Source organism: Psilocybe cubensis, chromosome 6 (genome assembly GCF_017499595.1).
Source record: "Psilocybe cubensis strain MGC-MH-2018 chromosome 6, whole genome shotgun sequence".
In the NCBI taxonomy this organism is placed as follows: domain Eukaryota; kingdom Fungi; phylum Basidiomycota; class Agaricomycetes; order Agaricales; family Agrocybaceae; genus Psilocybe; species Psilocybe cubensis.
This window is the reverse complement of record NC_063004.1, coordinates 58,254-77,253: the sequence shown is the minus strand read 5'-3', so window position 1 is coordinate 77,253 and position 19,000 is coordinate 58,254. Positions and strand designations below refer to the sequence as shown.

The window sequence follows — 19,000 nt, the reverse complement described above, 5'->3', positions numbered from 1 at the left end:
GTGCTCCTCAATTGTGTCGGTGAATATAAAAATGTCATCTAGGTAGACGTGTAGAAATCTTCCTATTGCGTCTCGGAATATACATGTCATCAACCGCTGAAAAGTAGCGGGTGCGTTACAATCTCCTTGTTGTACCACATTGCTCACATAAGTCCCTGATATTGTTGAGAATGCGGTCTTCCAAACATCTTCCGGTCGCACTCGTACTTGTTCATAGGCATCAGCCAGGTCAATTTTTGACCTGTATCTCGCCCGCGCGACATCTTCACGAATAATCTCCTGATCTGGGAGTGGAGTTACGTCCTTAATCGTATTGTCATTTCGTTGTCGTGCATCGACTACAGTTCTGAGCTTCCCATCTTTTTTAGGAATGCACATTAGTGGTGCTGCTTGAGATGCAGCTCTTGCCTCCCACCATCCGGCGTCAAGGTAGCGGTTCAACTTATTATAAAATTCACCGCGTAACGCCAACGGGCATCTAGGTAAATGATATGTGTATCTCTTTGATTCATCGATCAAGTGTATTTCGTGATTGACTTCACGAAATGGTGGGAGTTCATTTCGAGTTCCCTGTACTACATCCTGGTAAGTGTCGTGCCACTGCTGTCTTAATTTAGGTATATCATCCTTATTATATTCATCCTCCCTTTTCTTCCCCTTGTCAGGGTAGCGTTCGGCTGCCATACGTGCTAATCTCACTGGTTTTTGGAGGTCTTCACGTATACTTTGTAGTGATATTTCAGATGCGTCATAGTGTATTTGTACTGGCACCACTGGTGGCTCCAGCCGGATGACGTGCGGTTGAGATATTTCGGATGGCTCGGGTTGTCTATACACCTCACTAGGGGTAGTCGATACCCGACTCCATCGTTTGGCCCAGTAGTTCGAGGTCATCGACTCCATCATACCGTTCCACTCTTGTGGCATCCGAGGGTCAAAAACCCAGTCAATTTCAGGTGGCGGTGTGGGCCTATCCCAAAATCTCTTACGGTTTGTCCAATCAACAGCCTCTGTTTCGGCCATCATGATCTTATCGTCTTCATCCGTGACTAACTCCTCAGTTTTCACTTTAGATGACGTAGGCTGACAGTAACTTTCTACACTGTCTATATTTGCAATGATGGAATCATCGAGATAATCACATCTCCATAGTCCGTCGTGAGTGACATAACCCGTATACTCAGGTTGAATTGATTTCTGTTTATTAATTTTCTGTGGTTGGCGTCTTTCCGCCGTCATTTTTGTCTGCGGTTTGTCTGCTTCCTTATTTGCGATTTGCTCATTATCCCGAGGTCTGGGTTGCTGTTTAGTCTGTTTGGATTCCTTGTTACCAAGGTCTTTGTATTCATCCACGGATACAAGCAGTCTTGTATCCCCCTCAGGTAGGCTGTTTATGTTTGCCCGAAGTCTATCTGCATCTTCAACTTCCTCTACCTCTGTGCGCTTTCGGTTCGCACTGTGCCCATGATCCACGGTTAGTCAGTTGGCCTCTTGCTTATCCGTCATTCTCTGACGACGCAGTCGGCCATCAGTGTCTCTCGGGACACGTATAGCAGGTAATGTCATGCCATTGATGCGTACTACCGATTTATCAAAGTCTAGAATTACCTTATGCTTACGCATAAACGGTGTTCCGATGATCATGTCATATCGGTCAATATTAATTATATCCAGGTACGTGGATGTGGATGTATTTCCGATATTAACCTGAACATCGGCCCCATACTTGATGGACGAGCGACTACCTGTCGTCCCTAGTTGTAAGATATGTGGATCAATTAGTGTGTCCACTGATATGTCCGCTATCTGCGCAAATGACGGTGTTAAACCCGAAGTCGTACTCCCGGAATCCCACAAAGTCCATGCGTCCATTCCGGCCACATTCACATAGGTAACCAGACATTCCTTGTCCTCAGGTTTAACTGTAGGTCTCATGCGCTCCTTTCTTGAGGTGCGTAGCTTGACTTTCCTCATCTTCGTACCATGATCCTCTGCCCTTACATGAGATTCTGGCATTTCTGTCATTGCGTGCGTCTCGTCTTCGATGGTGCCATCCTGTAATGGATTTATAGGTACCAATAGCTCCACGTACTTGTGCTCGAGATTGGGTGCAATCACGGTCATAGCTCGGCATTGTTCATCGTCAATGCGCGATTCTGACTCATACCAGTCGCTGTCGACCACTTCAACTTCTGTGTACTGGTCATCGTCTGCATGGTTGTTATCAGTCGTTTCGGGGTCAGCTTCATCGTCCCCCATATTGGATAAAGTATCATCATTTTCCTCAGGTACCGCCATGTGTGCAGCTCTTAATTGAACCCGCTCTCTACGTGGTTCAGCACATTCTTTAGCAAAGTGGCCTGCCTTGCCACAGTTATAGCACTGAACTGCCCTACCGGTACTTCCCTTGGGTTTTGCCTGGGTTACCGTTGTGGGTTGCATCTTGGGTACTATTTTGGCCGCGCCTGTGGGTTCAATCGCCTTTGTATTTGTTTTATTAGCTTCCGTTAATTGGGATCGCAGGACCATGATCTTCCCTCGCGAGCGTAATCGTAGTGGTCTAGCAACGTTATTTGCTAGTTTATTGACTGTGTTAGAACGGTCTGTTAATCCACCGCTCACGTCACGGCCATGCCGTTGATAGTAAGCATTGGTTTTTTGGCACTCTTCGTAGAGTTTAGCTAATCCGACAAACTCGTCCACCGAGTTTACTTCAGGAGATAGGCCATCATTTCTTATCAGATGTGATCTCATGGCTCTGGGTATGCCAGATAAAAATACCTCCAGGATCGAATATTGGTCGGGGTATTTGTACATGTTTTGTGCGTGTTCCAATATCGTGTCATAGAAAGCCTGTACCCCTTTTTTGGGGTTAAATGTTGCCGTTCGGAATGCCTCACGGGCGTCCTGCATCGAGGTCGGGTGTACAAACCGTTCGTATAAGGCCAGTATAACCTCTTCAAACGTCCAATGCTTCTTCTGACGGTTTATGTTGGCCACATGGTGATTGTAGAAGAACTTTGCGTCTCCGTCAAGGTATTCCGGAAGAATCATACGACGCATTAAGTCATTTTTTGGACCTCCGAGTTGCCTAACGGCCATTTTTGAGCACAAATCCGATAGCCAATTCTCTAACTCTGAGAATTTGGGGGATCCAGAGTATTTCGTGCTCTTGTCACTTTCTAACTTCGCATTGAACTTGAAACCATCAGGGTACTCTATCCTTGTTCCCAAGAGTTCGTGAATCAATCTTGATAATCGATCCTGCATGTCTGATTTGTGCGCTTCATTGGCCTCTGGTATTCCAGGTTTCACGCGTGCTGCCACTGCTCTTGGCATGGAGTATCCTCGCGATGCGCGTCTCGAATCGCTATAATTGGTAAGTTGTGGCGGCAATGAACCACCGCGTGCATAGCTCTCGTCTCGGTCCGTTGACCGTTTTGATCGAGGCAATATAGCAGGCGCATTTGGTAAGTGTGTTGGCGCTTCCTCAACATTTTCCTGTTTTAGTATTAACGATGGGGATGGTGCTTCTCTTGGTCGATGACCATCGAACTCTACACCTTGGTCGTCAATATTAGAGTGTCCTGTTGTGCGTAGTGCTTCGTTACGCATCGTTTGGTAAGCCACACGATCTTTCCAGTTTACAGCCCTCGCCACTCTCGACTCTGTTCGTCGCGTAACGTTTGGGTGTAGAATACTCTGTGCGTGTGGCTCAGTAATTAACGATTGAGATTCAACACCTCTATCAATATTACTAGTATTGATGCCAGTTCCCGCTGTCGACTTGTATAGAGTCGCGTTTTCGGGTAGCCGAATGCGTGGAGATGATACGGGCATCTCAAGTATGTTAGTCATTTCAGTGATGGGACTGATAGGTATGCCCATCGAGCTGATATATGGATATCGAGGTCTGTCTGCATACCTCTCAGCCATTCGTGACGTAGTTTTCACTACCACGCTCGCGTATTTATCAATTCCCCAGTTCTCGATGCTCACGCCCCCAATTCGGGACATTTCCTGCTCCACTATATCGATGGCTCGATTACGGAGCGCTATCTGCCTGTCTATACGATCTACTCCGTATATTTCCCATACTGTTTCCAGTCGTGCGTCGATCTCCCTCTGCAATCCCTCAATCATCTCATCTTTATTCGGTTCAGTGGGTAGTACAGTTTCCCCGACGGTGTTCTTATCGATCTGGCTCAATGTTTCCGTCGTCACCTTGTCGGTGTTCATGACAGGTTCGTTACTTGATCCTGTTTGGGTGGCTCTTACCATTTCGTAGGTCATAGTCTCTTTGTTGAACACCATGCGGGTTTCACTAGGTACGTCCTTTTGGAGGTCGTTCCCTTTGGATTGTTCTGGGGATGCCATCGCGCAGTTACGATGCAATAGGGGTAGTGAAGATAACGGTTTGGGGGTTCTGGCTAATCGCCAATATAGATGGTAGATTTAAAAAAGTGTAAAGGCTCGCTTTACGGTTGGAATTCTCAAGTCGCACGTACTAAATCTGACCAACGTATATTGGTGTCTAGTAGGTACGAAACAAAAGAACTGTCCTACTCCTATCTACAATTGTGCATGATAAGGGCATCGGCGGCAGCCGATGCTATTTGAAATGTTAGGATATTCAGGGCGCGCGTTACAGTTGTACTCACTAGTTTTGGGCCTTTCTTTATGTTGTAGTGCTTACATTCTGAGTGTGCGAACAGCCTATTGGATGACATTCTGATAAAATTAGCACAGACCGTGGTAAATTTAAACTCGTGTCGTGGTAAAGCTGTGGTCAAGTCGTGGTTTCATCAAAACCAATGGTGTACGTGTTGGTATTATCCTAGGGTGGTCTCTCTAAAGATGGTCTTCCGTAAAGCAGTTATTTCAACAGATGGTTAAGGGCGCAATTCTTCCAGATAATCTGAAATTTAACTGAGTTTATATCGGCCTATCACGGCAAAGCATATTTTGTCTTGCTGTGGGTGTTTCCGGCACCTTTACTTAGATTATTTTGATGCAGAAGGAGCCAAGATAAGTTGGAAACAAAAAAATCTGAGAAAAAATGACAAAAGTTGTTTGAAAGTGAACAGGACTTGGTATAGGTTCATATAAACCGGGTATTACTGTATCATTGATAAGAAAACCATTTGATACAGCAATGTATACCTAGGTCACAGTACGACCACACCAAAGTACGTTGTTCAACCAAGGGTGTATGTACTAATGACTAAGTACTTCATCACGAAACCTGACATAAATGTACGTATCAAAGTTCTAGTCTTGCTATTTTTGTAGCGACCAAATCGTGAAGCCGGACACTTCGCATTTTCAACGGAAAATCGTGTCATACGTATCGCTCCATTTCCCTGAACCCTTCCTCCGACTGCTCATCCGACAAGGCTGGAAGGTCGTGTGCAGATACGGTCTCGTTAACCTCGTCATTGTTCGCATTATTTTCGTAGTTGAGGTCCATGCTATGGTCGGTGAGCTCCTCCATGTCTGGGTACCACATATCTTCCTCTGACTCTGTCTCGGGCGAGTGTATAATCTCGGGGATATTTAAGGAGTAGGATTCGGTGAGATATGAGTAGCTGGATGAGTGCGTAGTGTCGGCAAACATGGCTGGTATACTTTTCAATGGCTAACAATCAAGAGGGGTGGGGGAGTACGAAGAAAGAGGACCAAACAAATCTGAGGTAAAAGTAGGTAATATGCACCGCTGATGTTTCCGAGTGGCTCAATCCCTGAGAAGACGGTGATCTTCCAGCCTAAAGGCCAGCCTGTCAAACCACAGATGCCCATTGTTCCCTTTGCACATTTCTCACGCCAACATTATCTGAATCCAATCAACGCTCTACAAGGATGTTACAGGACACACGGCAGCCGAGGGTATACGAGAGAACGAGGGGTTTAACCACCCATATATGATACTAATACACATTTAATTTCCTATAAAAGCTATGGAGATTCATAGTGATGAATGAACCTCGTTGTGGCAACTTTGACACGTACGCCGCGAGGTCAGGACAGTGATCGGAGGAAATATTTTAAACTATCAAAAGAAGAAAAAAAAACACTCCAAAGTTCCGAGTTTCCAAGCGTGTATATTCTTCTTCATAGTACGTACAGCTGTTGATGTAACAAGGGCAGTACTTGGCCCACAACTCATTTTTAGAACACGGGGTGTAACTTGAAGTCAATTGCTTTTTTTTAGACGCCATTCATCCCTTACGAAATGTCTTTCGTTATATCTATTATAACCAAGCCTCTGTGAGACGTCTTTGATTGAAAGTTTACATAGAATTAGGCGCCCACACACAAGTATTTCAGCCTGGAGAAACACGCTGATCCACCGTTATTAATGCACCGGTAAATATCGCCGCCGTATATCCAATTAATTAGGACTGGCCAAGTGCCTCCTGATCTGCCCCCATTCTCAAATTGGCAGGTCCAGTCTTTTATCTTCCCTACTAGTTTTCTCCCTGCGAACGCTTCCGATGGGAAACTTCTTATTGGATGAGTGTATATGCAGGGTTGCTTCTTTTCAATCTGAACCAATAGTATTTCAACCCGGAGTGCTCCATTCATGTGCGCCGGCGTCGTCAACTGAGAATATTTAGACAACAAAGGTATAATGACTTCATATTTTACCTGTCATCGTCCAGAACCCGTGCATCAAGGGCTATCTAAACGCCCTGCAAACGCCTAGCTCGTGTTGCGGATCTTATTCGACTAGAACAGGCGCGAGACCACGAGGAGTGGCGATTGCGCTATTTTTTAACATCTCTTGGACTTTGAACAAAACAACAATTTCTCTTTCCTATGTTACCCCTATGGATGGTAATAATGGATTTATGCAATGGCTGGACATTCCAAACGAATGTTTTCTTCTCTGCGGGTAAAAGTAACCTCCTCAGGATTGTCAGGCCCCTGCTAACATGTTTAATTAGCTATGTTCTCAAAGGAGTTGTGGTATAGCTTTACAGATGACGTGGGAGATTACTCACGGTAATTAGTATCGTTCTGAATCTCAAATTATCGAGTCACGAAGAAACCCTAACCCAGTATCTAGCTATTCTTTACTGACTTCGTGTGCAGGCTACTCGGTGAGCTCCAGAGTCCAAAAGCTAAGTTGGTTGCCGGGTCGGAGACTGAAACAAATGATCGGCAAGTGGCGATTTTTGATTGATGAACATGAGAAATCTTGCCGCTCTGGAACCGCGAACGTGTTGGAGGATGGACAAGGATCCCGGTCATGGCTTAGGGAAGGAATTCCTGACTTACGGCGCGCTCACCGCTTTCAATTGGGGCAAGAACAGGTGCGTGGCTCTTTTCTCTATGGATTCTACTCACATTCTTCCAGTTTCATATCACCTCTCCACAGCCTAACAACTCTCCCATCGACGACCCAAACCACTCGCATCAGTTCCTGCGCGTTGCGCTGCTAAACCTCTCTTCTACTCAGAATATCTGTCTTGAAGCAGAGCGTGTACAACACTCAGCAACAAGAATCATCGACGCCCATGCACCCTCCCCAATCGAGATCTCTCGCATTCCAGCAGTCTCTTCCGCTCCTTCCATAGGTGACCCAGACCCCCGCACGTTCCTCCCCTGCAGAGTCTCTACAAATTCGTCCGATACGCTCCACCATTTCTTGATGGATTTGGTCATTACAAGGCATGTTCTGCAGCCTGTGGAGCGTGGACTGCAGGGGCGTTGAGGAGCGAGGCCGAGTGCGTATACTTTTAGGGAGAACTGTGGAAGTTACTGGAATTCAAATAGGTGAGTTTCTCTCTTCTCAGTTTTTTGTCCGAGTTTGCCTCTGCCTCTTTCCCCAGACTCCAGCATATCGCCGCGGCCGCCTCCACCCCATGCATTCCAACAGAGCTCCCGCTCGACTCTCGCCTGATCTGCTGCCACCTCGCTGCTGCGAATGGGTTCCATGTTATCCAAAAAGCCCTCAAGAGCAAGAGTTGACGCATCGCCGCGTCTTTGTCACGAACATCCGAGTACCAGTCCTGCACAACACCAGAATCTCGATCTATATCAGCGCATACATACGTTCAGCTCGTTGGCTATGCGGGCGCGGTACAGTGCAGACGGGTCAGAACAGATGGAATTGTACACCGGTATATTGTGGGTGAGAGTGTGGGTGTAGGTGGGTGCAAATATGCGTGCTTCCCCTGCCAACGCATGAGCCTGTGCGCCGCGGCGCCCATGCTACGACCCTCTGTACTGACCAAACACTGTTATATCTCTCAGTATCTCATTCCACGGGTTCTATATTCCTTTCTTGCCTTGTCAGGTTTTTATCATCTACTTCACACCTGCACCGCGCTTGTCCGCTGCTGATTTGTCTACAGAAAAATTGTAACTTTGAATTCATGTTTTTTCAGCGAGACCAACCTCTGCCGGCAGTCTTTAAAGCCATTTAAGAGTGCATGTTTGACGGAAATGAGGTACAGAGTTGTATAGAACTCGCTAGCTTTCTATCCATCCCAGCATACCTTGATTTGAACCACTTGATCCCTGTATACACGGACATACACCTCATGTCCGCTTTCATGTGGGCCAACTGACAGTAAAAATACAATCGCAATAAGGTTTTGATTGTTCTAGCTGAACAAATGAGAACAACTTACAAATAAACCCTCCAGGAACGACACCACCCAGATCCGCAAATGCACTCAAGGCATTGCCAATGCCCACCTCTTCAAACTCTTGTACGACTTCAAGAGCCAGAACACACCCAATCGTCGAATTAAAATACTCTTCGTGCACCTTTCTCCACTCTATACCATCCAGATTCAATGGGAAGACGAGGGGTTCTTGAGGCAACGAGTCGTAGTCAATATGCCCGTCCGAAACCCACGTTGCGCAGAACGGGGCTTCGTCGGTGCCAGCGGTGCCTTCCACCACAGACCATAAACCAGGTTTGGCGTTATATAGGACCGCATCCCTGTCACCTCCGCCTGAACCAGCGATCTCCATCAATTCCCGCATTTCGTTGTCTCCAAAAACGGATCCAATCTCGAAGATGATTAGTGTATGCGAGCCTCCCACCTTGAATCATATACAAACGCTCCCGGATGAGTTGAAGCGGGAAGTTAATATAGTGCGGATTTTTTACACTCACTTCAAATATCCGGCTTGCTATTGAAGCATTCAGTTTGGTGACTCTTTCCGTCAGGGATGTGTCCCATTCGTTGTATGTGACCATGGTGGTTGATGAATGAAAACGGAGGGGGCTGTGATCCCAAAGAAAAGGGTTGCTGGGAAATTAGAAGCAATGTTATGTATATATTTATAGACCATTCAACCACTTTGTGATCGCATTAAAAAGCTGAGGACAAGTTCCGGAACATATTTACATAGTACAAAGTTTATACGATCTCCCAACTACTACTACTACGGCGTTTCTCTTCTAGAAATAGACCCAGGTGACTTGAGTGTACGAGAGCGCGTTTATCTGAGTCGCATCTATCGACATCGTTTTGATTGATTGGCACTGATTCATTTGTCAATCAGAAGGGTTCATCTACCACAATAGAGCAGGAACATTGCTTACTGAAATTGGTAGGTTAACAGAGACTGTTGTCTGTCCCTGAGGAATCTTTCCGATCAACGCAGTTTTTGCATTTGCGAGGAAGGTTGCGGCTCTCGAGTTGAATCCAGCTGTAAGGAGACTTCTTTCAGGATCAAAATGTAAGGCTAGTTTGCCATCTATGACTCACTGAGAAGTCCATTCTATTCAGAGTAAGCAGTGTTAATATTCGTAATGTGTGCCCTTTAAATGAGATTTGGACTTACAATCCAATTTCTACAAGCAAGTTGTGAGCAAAACGAGTATATGAGAGTGAGTAGACTGTGAAGCTTGAAGACGCACTTGTAAGCGGTAGAAACATCGAAAGGTTGAGCAGGTGGAAAAGCAGCCTCATATTCAGCGATAAAGTTTATCCAAAGTTGGCGGACCTACACCATGTATTGGAGCTTACGATGTATGAGGAAAGTCCTGGTTTACTCACTGAATCCGCCCGAATTTTGAATTCGATCTCAATAATTCTGTCCTGTAGGTAATCAGTTGCCACACCTGCTGCTCGCAAGAGGAACAGGATTGCAGATGCATCTTTTGATGGTCCTTGCATGTTTGCTAGTGTTCTAAACTCCTTTTGTCCAGCGAGGAACTACATGTTCACATCGATTGAGGTCACAGGAATCGTTAGATTTGCGTAAATAACATACCGCTTCCCTAGATAAATGAGCAAAATGTGCCATGACATTGAATATTTACAGTATTCTGTTCAATCCATCGTAACTCACTTGGCTGAATTCGCGATGCCCAACAGAACTTAAGCCTTTAATTTTAGCCTGATATTGTCCGTCAAAAACCAAATGTACGCTCACCTGGCATTTCATCGGTTCCAGTTGGCTGAATGGAACGCAAGGCATCGGCAAGAATCACACCCTGTGTTCCAAACGGACTGAAAACGTAAGTCTTCAGCCAGTTGCATGCGCTCATGCCACGCAAATCGATGTTTTTGACGACAACATCCTGATATGTTTGTTAGAGGGTTAAATAATTCTAGGGTTACTTTGGCGGGCCACTAACCGTCATGAATTGTGTCAGAAGCTTCAAGTGAAAAAATCATGTCATCATTTGCCTCCATTGGCCGTATATTTACGACCGACTGACCTGCATCTGTTCACACATACATCGATTAAAGATCTTTGTCGAGGAAAGAAAATACCTCAGCTTACCTCATAAACGTGCTCTTTCGCATATCCGTCATCGTTCCGACTGGTAGTTTTAGCAGCGTACTGGGGGTATGGTTAAGTGAAATAATGTCTTGAGTGTAGCAAAGACCTCCTACAGAATTTCGTGCGCCCCAGTCTGCTGCGGTGGTGCTTAGACTAAGTGCAAGGATTGAACGACATGTCTTCAGGAAAAGGGATAAAGTTATTACTCATCAAGCTCGAGTAAATCCCATATTCCGTCTGGCAGGGTATTTTGGTACGCTGAAAAACGGAGTAAGAATCAGAATGACCAACTTGGGAAATGAACTACGGGGAGGCTTAATGGTCAATCCCAGGCTACTTCTGGTTATGATTCCACAACAGCGTCTCAGAAATTTTCAGGAAAGAGAAAAGACGGCTTAAACTCACGGGCATCCTGTCACGCTGACCCGACGTTCAAGATGGACTGCCCGACTTGTGTCAACTAAAATGGTCGCGGCTGACATATTCAAAATAATATACCTATATGTTCTTCGCTTCGGGTTTCAAGTTCATCGTCACCGTCATCGGGGTCGGGGTCAGGGACGCTGTCTGCGAGAGCGTCAGCACAACTTCCACTGGTTCCGTTATTTTCCTTTGGTTGTGGGCAGTCGAATAGGCCTGAGAACAAACCGCGAGACTCCAGACTACCTTCCCGAGCCTCGAAATATTGCAAATTACTCCCCGTACCCCCGTGACGTTTCTTCCTAAATGGCTTTGCCATGCTAGATCCAAAGCTATTATTTCCTGGTAAATCGCGGGGAGTAGATATCGAGCGGCGAGCAGGGGAGTCCGAGAATGAGATACTAGTGCTATGAGTTTTACGCACAGTGAGCTGACTTCATATGACATTAGGGAGGTCGCGAACCTGTACAAGTTATAGTCTTGATGGAAAAAGTTGAATGGACCAACCGTGCCTCCCAATCCAGACGCACCCTATGAAACGGTAAGGGATGATACAGTAAACTTGTTGAAGTGTTGCACTTACAGCAAGGAAGTCGACTTGAGCGTCAATGCTAGCGTCAACTCCTTGTAAATTTGCATTAAAAGACATGACAAGAGCACCATCAACGGTAATGGTGGCTATTTCACACCACAGTCAGCTATGTTTGCAAGTCAAGGAACACTGACTACCTTGTGCTCCTATTTCGAGCGGTGTCCCTGGGAATACAGTGAACACCGCTGCGGCTTCTGGTATAACATGAACACTGGAATATCAATGTGCATAAGCTGATCCGAATGGGTGTTAACAGTGAATGAATACCCTAATGATCCGCCAAGCTCGACATCTAGTGTGGGTTGTATAGTCCACCCTAATAAAAAAATACAGTCGGATTGATTAGAAGTCACCGCCAAAGATAGTCAAACTCACCATACTCTTGACCTGGAGCGGTATCGCTTCCCTTATCAACCGGTGTCTGTGTCCCGCCTACGAGACCAAACGACACATGCCTGTGAAGGACGAATTAGATTATTACTCCACGGGCCATTCATATCTTGTCTGTGGATAAAACAAACCCTTGGGGAAGCGTGTAGGCCGCAGTAGCTCCAAAGGTTCCCGACAAAGATAATTGACCAATAATCTGGCCATCTTGTATTTCATACATCATCATTGAGTAGAAACGTTTAATTTCGAAAGAAAACTTACAGATGTTAAATGTAGGTCCCACCGTTACTATAGATGGTATATATAGGTCAGGAAATACATCCGTAGATCTGCAAAGCAAGCTCACTAATTCCTGGCCATTTCAACTAGACACGGTGCATATTAGGAGGGGTCTATATCCTAGGAGTAAGATTGAGACTTACTCCTGGCCATGCAAGTTCCGGAACCAATGGTATTCTCCCTGTGTCATACTGAAGTTCGGCTCGGCCGGTTACAGCAAATCCAAGAGAAGCAGAAGCATCGGAATTCGCATAAACATAGGCAGAATCAACGTTAAGAGGGAAAAGAGATCCCTCCAAGTAAAATCCTGTATGTGAAATTGTGAGTTGAGGGCATGTAATTGACATTAAATTGGATATTGACCGTAATTTAGATGAGCCCTTGCATTTCCTTGCGCTGTAACAGATATACTTGCATCAAAGGTCAAAGTACCGTCCTCACTCTCGCAGTGCTGACTGGCCGAGAAAAGGACACTAGAGAATGACTTTTGCATCACGAGATCAGCGCTTGTATCAGATTTGACTTTTGTAAGTCGCTTGAGCCAGTCATCAAAGCCACCAAACCACCGTTCCTCTAGATCTCTTCTTACAGATGATCCTGGATCTTGAATTATTTCTTAGACCTTGGTAAACACTTGGAAGAAGTCACGTTCCAGACTCACCAGCTGTATCAATTTCGGCCCAGTATCCAGGCAATGTAGTAACATCAGCACGAAGAAGAACTTCGCCGTCATCAGCTGTTCGAGTTTCCGACCTCCAACTAATTTCAGATAATATTATGTGTATGTTTGCAAACGGGGACATACATTAAGTGGAAGTTGTAGTCAAAATGCATTTCATAGACTGGATTCGCTTCTGGTTTGCGGCCAGCGTGCGTGTCAGGAACTGTCATATCAGGGTTGATTTCAAGATGAGCCAATCGAGCAAACGTCCCTCCGCATCCGGGAGGCATCTTGACAATTCTTTGCAAATAAAAAACTCGGTTTCAACTTTCTATCCGAGTGTTGTCAAAAGTGGACCTACGTATTTTTGGCACCTGATTCAAAAACCGCAGAACATCCCGACGTGGGATCATCCTCCGACTTACTGCAGAAAGCTGTTACTGTCTGGAGAGTATCACTGTTATCCTGACAACCCAGGATTACCCAATCAGATGATATCCCAACGCTTGAAAGGAGGTTGGACGGTCCCTAGCATTAAAGTAAGTCATTTTTTTCAGGTATCAACACCACTACACCCACATCCAGTGCAAGCAATCCAAATGAGTTGTCATTGGCAGCATCACCGCCATTTGGAGCACTCTCGTCAATAGGGTCGTCTTGTAAATCCCAATCAAGGTCTCCATCGGCTGGAGGATTAGGAAATAGATCAGCCTACTCAGTGAAAATGTCAAAGAAAAGAATGTGTATTGCTTGAATCTGCGAACCGGATTGAACGGAGAAGTTGTCGATGCACCTTTTGGTGGTGCACTGATAAAAGTCTCATTGAAAAGTCTTGATAACGGTCAAAACATTATACTTACCAGCACAGCTGTTTCTCTTGCATGAAACATGCATGAAATATACCGGTATCTCCGTAATCTAGAATATAGACAATTAATAAGTGAGTCACACGCGCAAGAGTATTCCACGCACAATCTCTGTCTTTGACAAAGGTGCCGGTTGGGCAGACCTAATAGTAGGAATAAGTTGTGGGAATTATTTGGGAGTCATTTTCATCAAACCTACATTATCATTACAGCTTAAAAACGACAGCGGCGTAAGTTATACAAAAATATAGGTTGATGTATTTATGCATACTTTTTTGATTGGTGTCCTATAAACTGAATAAATGACTAGAATTTACGTGACGAAGATTCAGAATTATCTCACCGTCTACAAATTCCATTAAATTATGACGCCGAAATCAGTATAAATTTTCTACAGGGTAGAATTCCAAGACAAACGTACACCTGCACGGAAGATTAGGATTCAAATTATCTATTTAGAGTTCAAATCAGTTTATCTCACCATTGGCAGTCAGTTGCTTCATCAATTTGCTCGCTGCTTAATCCAGACTGGCAGCAAAATTCTTTGTGCCCAGAGCTACACTTATGGCCTGTACCCCAGGAGTCACTTGCCAATGAAATCTCCCCCGCTGTTGACTATTATGTCATTCAAGAAATGTCTGGAGCAAATTGATGACATACGTTCACAAACACCGTTGCAGAATGGTGCAGTACCTCTCCACTGACAGCCTTTCGGTTGCTGACTATCAAAACATTATAATCTGTATCATACAATGCGTCTTCAGATAAACTCACTTAACAGGACAGCAAACTGGCTGCCCAACAGATTTTCCTCCGCAAGCTAATGACATGGTTAGTTTGGTACCAGACACACCAGTGAAAGAGTTTCACGTACCGCTTGTTGGATTGGCTACAAATTGTATGTTTTTAGCACGCTGTCTATAGAATGAATGTAATAGATATGGATATACCAAGCTTTCCGTCAGTTACATCTGCGATCCTTTGTTTAATTGACTGAAATGGGAACAATGTTCGTAACACACCAGTCATCTGCACGTATCCTGAGGGACATTTTGAACCACATGTACCCAACATACAGTTCTGCCCATCACCAGAGTTCAAATCATGAGCTTTAGGGATGTTGCCGTCTAACATGAGTCAGCCACATGAGCGGAATGGAGACAAATAAACAAGCACAACCTTGAATTGAAATACCAAGCAGGGCATTGTTCGCCTGAATATTGATGAATGGGTCAGACAATGTTGTTGATTATGGGAGAAAAAGACTTACCGTGGAGCTAAACGGCAGGTCAGCATGATTTAAACATTATCATAGTCTTATAACATTGGATTGCGTGAACAACGACTTACTCGAAATCATCCAGATCAAGTGCCCACACCATGAGGCCACCTACAATACATATATAAAATGCTATCAGTGCTCAGAGTGATAGAACAAACCTAGTCCAGCTCCTTTGGCCCATGAAACCTTCGCCTGAAATGTAACAGCGTCGTCATAGCTCACCCAATTGTCCTTGATTAAAGAGAAATGATAACTAGTGTTTTCAACTCGAAGAAAAAATGTTGATGTACTCACATCATCATAAACAAGGTATTTCACTTGTGCTGTTTTATCGTACACGGGAGTGCTATTGGACTGTGCAACTATTTGCTCTATCTCCGCAAAGCTTAGAATACCATCAGAAGCAGTACAGGCTACAACGAGATCAGCCACGAAACATTCATTGTGAATAAGAGGGGACTAACGTCCGCCGGGCGCAGGACCAGAGAAATGACATCCCGGTGTGGTGCAAGTGGGATCAGTCAGTTGGAAGGTACGTCCATAGAAACCCATGCCGAGAACAATTTTCTCGAGAGGTACCCCAACTCTTTGGAACAATTGAACGGACTGAACTATCTCAGTGAGATTTGTATGGGCCTGGACAACGCTTCCAATGTAGATATCCTTCTCGTCCCATACACCATGAAGATCGTAGGACATCAGGTTGACCCAATCGGCGTAAGAGAGTAGACCCAAGAGATCGTAGTGCTGCAGATACCAGAAGGACGAGGGTGCTGTGAATGTGATTCCAAAGGTATGACCTGAAGCGTCGAACTACAAATCAAGAATTGAGTGTTAATCATAGCGCTTCCAAGAGGGTTCAAATTAAGACCTACGGTTTCGCGCATAGTTTTAAAAAGAGCCACCATGTTTTCCTTATCAGCCGGTACACCTCCACGCTCACAGGCCACTGAATTATGACGCCTCATCAGAAAGGACCATAAAAATGGGGGACTAATACAAACCTGGGTATTCCCAGTCGCTATATGTCAATGGTGTGAGTTTGAGTCCTACTTCATATATAGATAACATACATATCTACCCCATCGAATCCATACTGAACCATAAAACTAAATTATTTAAATGTGAGAAACATCCCAACAATTGAGAGGCCCTCTACATACCTCACTAATGATTTCGCAAATGCTCGCTGATTTACCAAGCTAGATGCCGTATCACTAAAGACATGCTGAGTAGGTGGATCGTTGAACGACCAGCCCCCAACGGAGATATAAGTTTTGAGATTAGAGTTTGCCTGCTTAAGCCCTGTAAACGCGGTATAATTGGGAATGTCATCAGCTAATGCTGGAACGACTTCAAATGTATTCTTCCCAATAACATAAGTTTCCGATCGTAGACCACATTGTTTGAAATTAACAATACTCACTGGATCAATGGATGCAAAAGCATAGTTAAGGTGGGTATAGCCGGAAGCAGGTATATTCTGAGGGAACCTACGGTTTTCCAGGGCCCGATGGATAACTTGAAACATGTCGAACAGCGTAGCGCCTTACCATGCATCACAAACACGACTTGATGCCCTGTACTGTATTCAGAAATGGCTACACATAAAAAATACTTGTATTCATAACGTACCATCCCTAAGAATTGATCAGCTGACAGAAAGAGAATCAGGGATACCATGAATACCTCGTAATAGCCGATAACCCTAGATGTTACATCGCTATTAACCCCCGTCGGTATCTTAGGCTGACCACAGTTTGGTCCTGTGCACCCAGTCCCACAAAAATCATCGGTTGTTCCGCACTGACAAAATTTGCCAAGTCCAACAAAGTCAAATAATTCGAACAATTGGAATACATACAAAGCCAAATTGACTGCAGCAGACGTTCAAAGCACAAATACTATTCCCGGGTGCAGCATTGGGGCCACATTCAGCAAGAGCGTCGCAGTTACTCAAGCAACCAACACCGCAGAAAGTGGAACCTGGCTAAGAATTAGAGTCAGGTCAAAGGTACGATTAATGAATATCTTACCATATCCACAAAAGCCGGATGGTCCACTAGAGACAAGGAATTAGCGACAGCAAGCATGGAGTCGAGAGTTTGTAAGAGATACCAGCAAGCGCCGTTCGGACATGGGCGACCTGCCCCACAAGAACCGTCAAAACCGGGCGGCGTGATAGTGACATTGTTGCACGAGAGATTTAAATCCTGTCGTTTGTTGAAGTGGTTGGACGTTCGGGCAGAAGACGTGCGGTAATCCAAGGTTCGCGGTGCTGTCTGGGTGCTGCGAGGAGAATATGAGGCTGATCTTGACCTCTTTACGATGTCCCTTTTTCTCTTGTAATCAGCTGCTAGGTTTCGTCGATACCTTTCAACCGAAGGTGTAACATCAACAAGCTTGAGTGCAAAGACTTCAACATATGATAGAAGTAAGATGAGCAATACAATGCCCGCTAGTCCAAAACGGAAAAGCCGTAGTCGCATGGCGTCCAGTCGGGATTTATCGAACGACAAGAAAAGAGACACTCGCTTTGAATATCTAGCAAAATTAATCTGAGAGATCCTTTATTACTTTCTGCTGTATTTAGTCATTAACCTGATCGTAAGATTCAGTGCCGAACAAAACAAGATATAATTACTCGCCTTCCTCTACGTGACGTGGCATTAGACCGGAGTGGCTGGACCGTTTTATTGACAACCTGTTGACGCCCACGGGAGAACAAGGAGAGTATATGTCATGCCCAAGTGTCATGAGGAGCCCCAAATATCATGACGAGCATTGAGAAGACTCAACCAGAATGTAGAAATGGCAATTGACAAAGTAATGGGAATCCTTGAACCCAGCCACGTCACCAGCCTATATACACGGTGTTAATTAACGCTGCAGACAGAAAAGGACCTTTATCTGCTAATTAAGTAGGTTGAAAGTTGTTCGTTTGGGCGTGCTTAATTCGGGGTGTAGCCTTCTAAAAAATGGTTTGAGAGATCAAGCACCAGAGTTTGAGCGGGCTTCCATGATACGAAACTCAAGAGAGCTGTCAAAGTTAAAACAGGTGAAACAAGGTTTCCACACGTTGGATATCTGGTCGGCGCGGTAGGCGGCCTTCCCACGGATAATCTCTGACAACCAACGGATAGTGGACCGCTATTGGAGCTTCTTAGGGAATCTTTAAAGCCTGAAGTTTCTTAACCTAAACCACCTGAGCACTCGACAAGTATCCTGTGCTATTCCACGTTCGGAAATATCCCGAGTCTGACCAGTACCCAGAAAATTGAATACCCTGAAGGCCGATTAGCAATTTTTTGACCATTAATAAATACACGACCTTGTGGTAGTAATTTAAATAGCAACCTATGTATCCTATTAATACAATCCGTGGGTGGGCATTGAGCATTGATAGACGGGAACCATGCTCTTCATTCCAATTCACGCTGACAGCTAGGCGCTCAAGTGACTAATTTGCTCAACAATAATCCATGTAGAGCACGGTTACTGTAATGAGGAGCACACGCCACGTGGCGGCGTGCTCCTACCCTCTTAATGGGTTTTACAAAATGCTCGAATCTATCTGTGGCCCACCATCTTTGAGAATCCACTATGGCCTTAATGGCCCTCTTTTTGTTAGCATATTTTCTCACTTCTGTGAGAGCCCAAACACAGGCAACATTTTCCATATTCTCCAATGCATCCGACATCTATCCTCTCCCTTCAGACCCAAACTGCGCCAATGCACTTGCTACGCAGTTTCA

The 19,000-nt window shown here is 45.0% G+C and overlaps 4 protein-coding genes across 4 annotated transcripts; 1 reads left to right on the top strand and 3 right to left on the bottom strand.

Annotated features, from left to right (window-relative positions):
- Positions 1–5,236: 5,236 nt before the first annotated feature.
- Positions 5,237–5,617, bottom strand: JR316_0006587 (uncharacterized protein; the record flags this gene model as incomplete). Its single annotated transcript, XM_047892333.1, has 2 exons — positions 5,237–5,245; positions 5,348–5,617. The coding sequence occupies 2 exons, from the start codon at positions 5,615–5,617 to the stop codon at positions 5,237–5,239; spliced, it is 279 nt and encodes a 92-aa protein (XP_047747615.1).
- Positions 5,618–7,157: 1,540 nt separating this feature from the next.
- On the top strand, positions 7,158–7,717 carry JR316_0006586 (uncharacterized protein; the record flags this gene model as incomplete). The annotated part of the gene is made up of 2 exons (XM_047892332.1): positions 7,158–7,316; positions 7,361–7,717. The coding sequence occupies 2 exons, from the start codon at positions 7,158–7,160 to the stop codon at positions 7,715–7,717; spliced, it is 516 nt and encodes a 171-aa protein (XP_047747614.1).
- A 596-nt stretch (positions 7,718–8,313) lies between these two features.
- On the bottom strand, positions 8,314–9,217 carry JR316_0006585 (uncharacterized protein; the record flags this gene model as incomplete). Its single annotated transcript, XM_047892331.1, has 5 exons — positions 8,314–8,354; positions 8,404–8,416; positions 8,505–8,572; positions 8,640–9,060; positions 9,134–9,217. 5 exons carry the CDS (start codon positions 9,215–9,217, stop codon positions 8,314–8,316), a joined length of 627 nt encoding a protein of 208 aa, XP_047747613.1.
- Positions 9,218–9,535: 318 nt separating this feature from the next.
- JR316_0006584 (Acidic mammalian chitinase) lies at positions 9,536–17,436 on the bottom strand (the record flags this gene model as incomplete). Its single annotated transcript, XM_047892330.1, has 45 exons — positions 9,536–9,686; positions 9,884–9,969; positions 10,023–10,181; positions 10,240–10,246; positions 10,318–10,345; positions 10,402–10,549; positions 10,607–10,627; positions 10,691–10,696; positions 10,756–10,815; positions 10,869–10,908; positions 10,962–11,013; positions 11,254–11,582; positions 11,639–11,706; positions 11,759–11,853; positions 11,905–11,978; positions 12,035–12,083; positions 12,143–12,222; positions 12,289–12,353; positions 12,580–12,743; positions 12,848–13,033; positions 13,098–13,195; positions 13,242–13,387; positions 13,677–13,808; positions 13,862–13,904; positions 13,958–14,015; positions 14,070–14,106; positions 14,235–14,250; positions 14,445–14,578; positions 14,624–14,685; positions 14,738–14,783; positions 14,838–14,852; positions 15,234–15,240; positions 15,314–15,353; positions 15,404–15,476; positions 15,540–15,658; positions 15,710–16,058; positions 16,121–16,194; positions 16,250–16,266; positions 16,319–16,341; positions 16,444–16,670; positions 16,813–16,825; positions 16,881–17,051; positions 17,110–17,235; positions 17,282–17,307; positions 17,364–17,436. The coding sequence occupies 45 exons, from the start codon at positions 17,434–17,436 to the stop codon at positions 9,536–9,538; spliced, it is 3,993 nt and encodes a 1,330-aa protein (XP_047747612.1).
- Between the last annotated feature and the right edge of the window lie 1,564 nt (positions 17,437–19,000).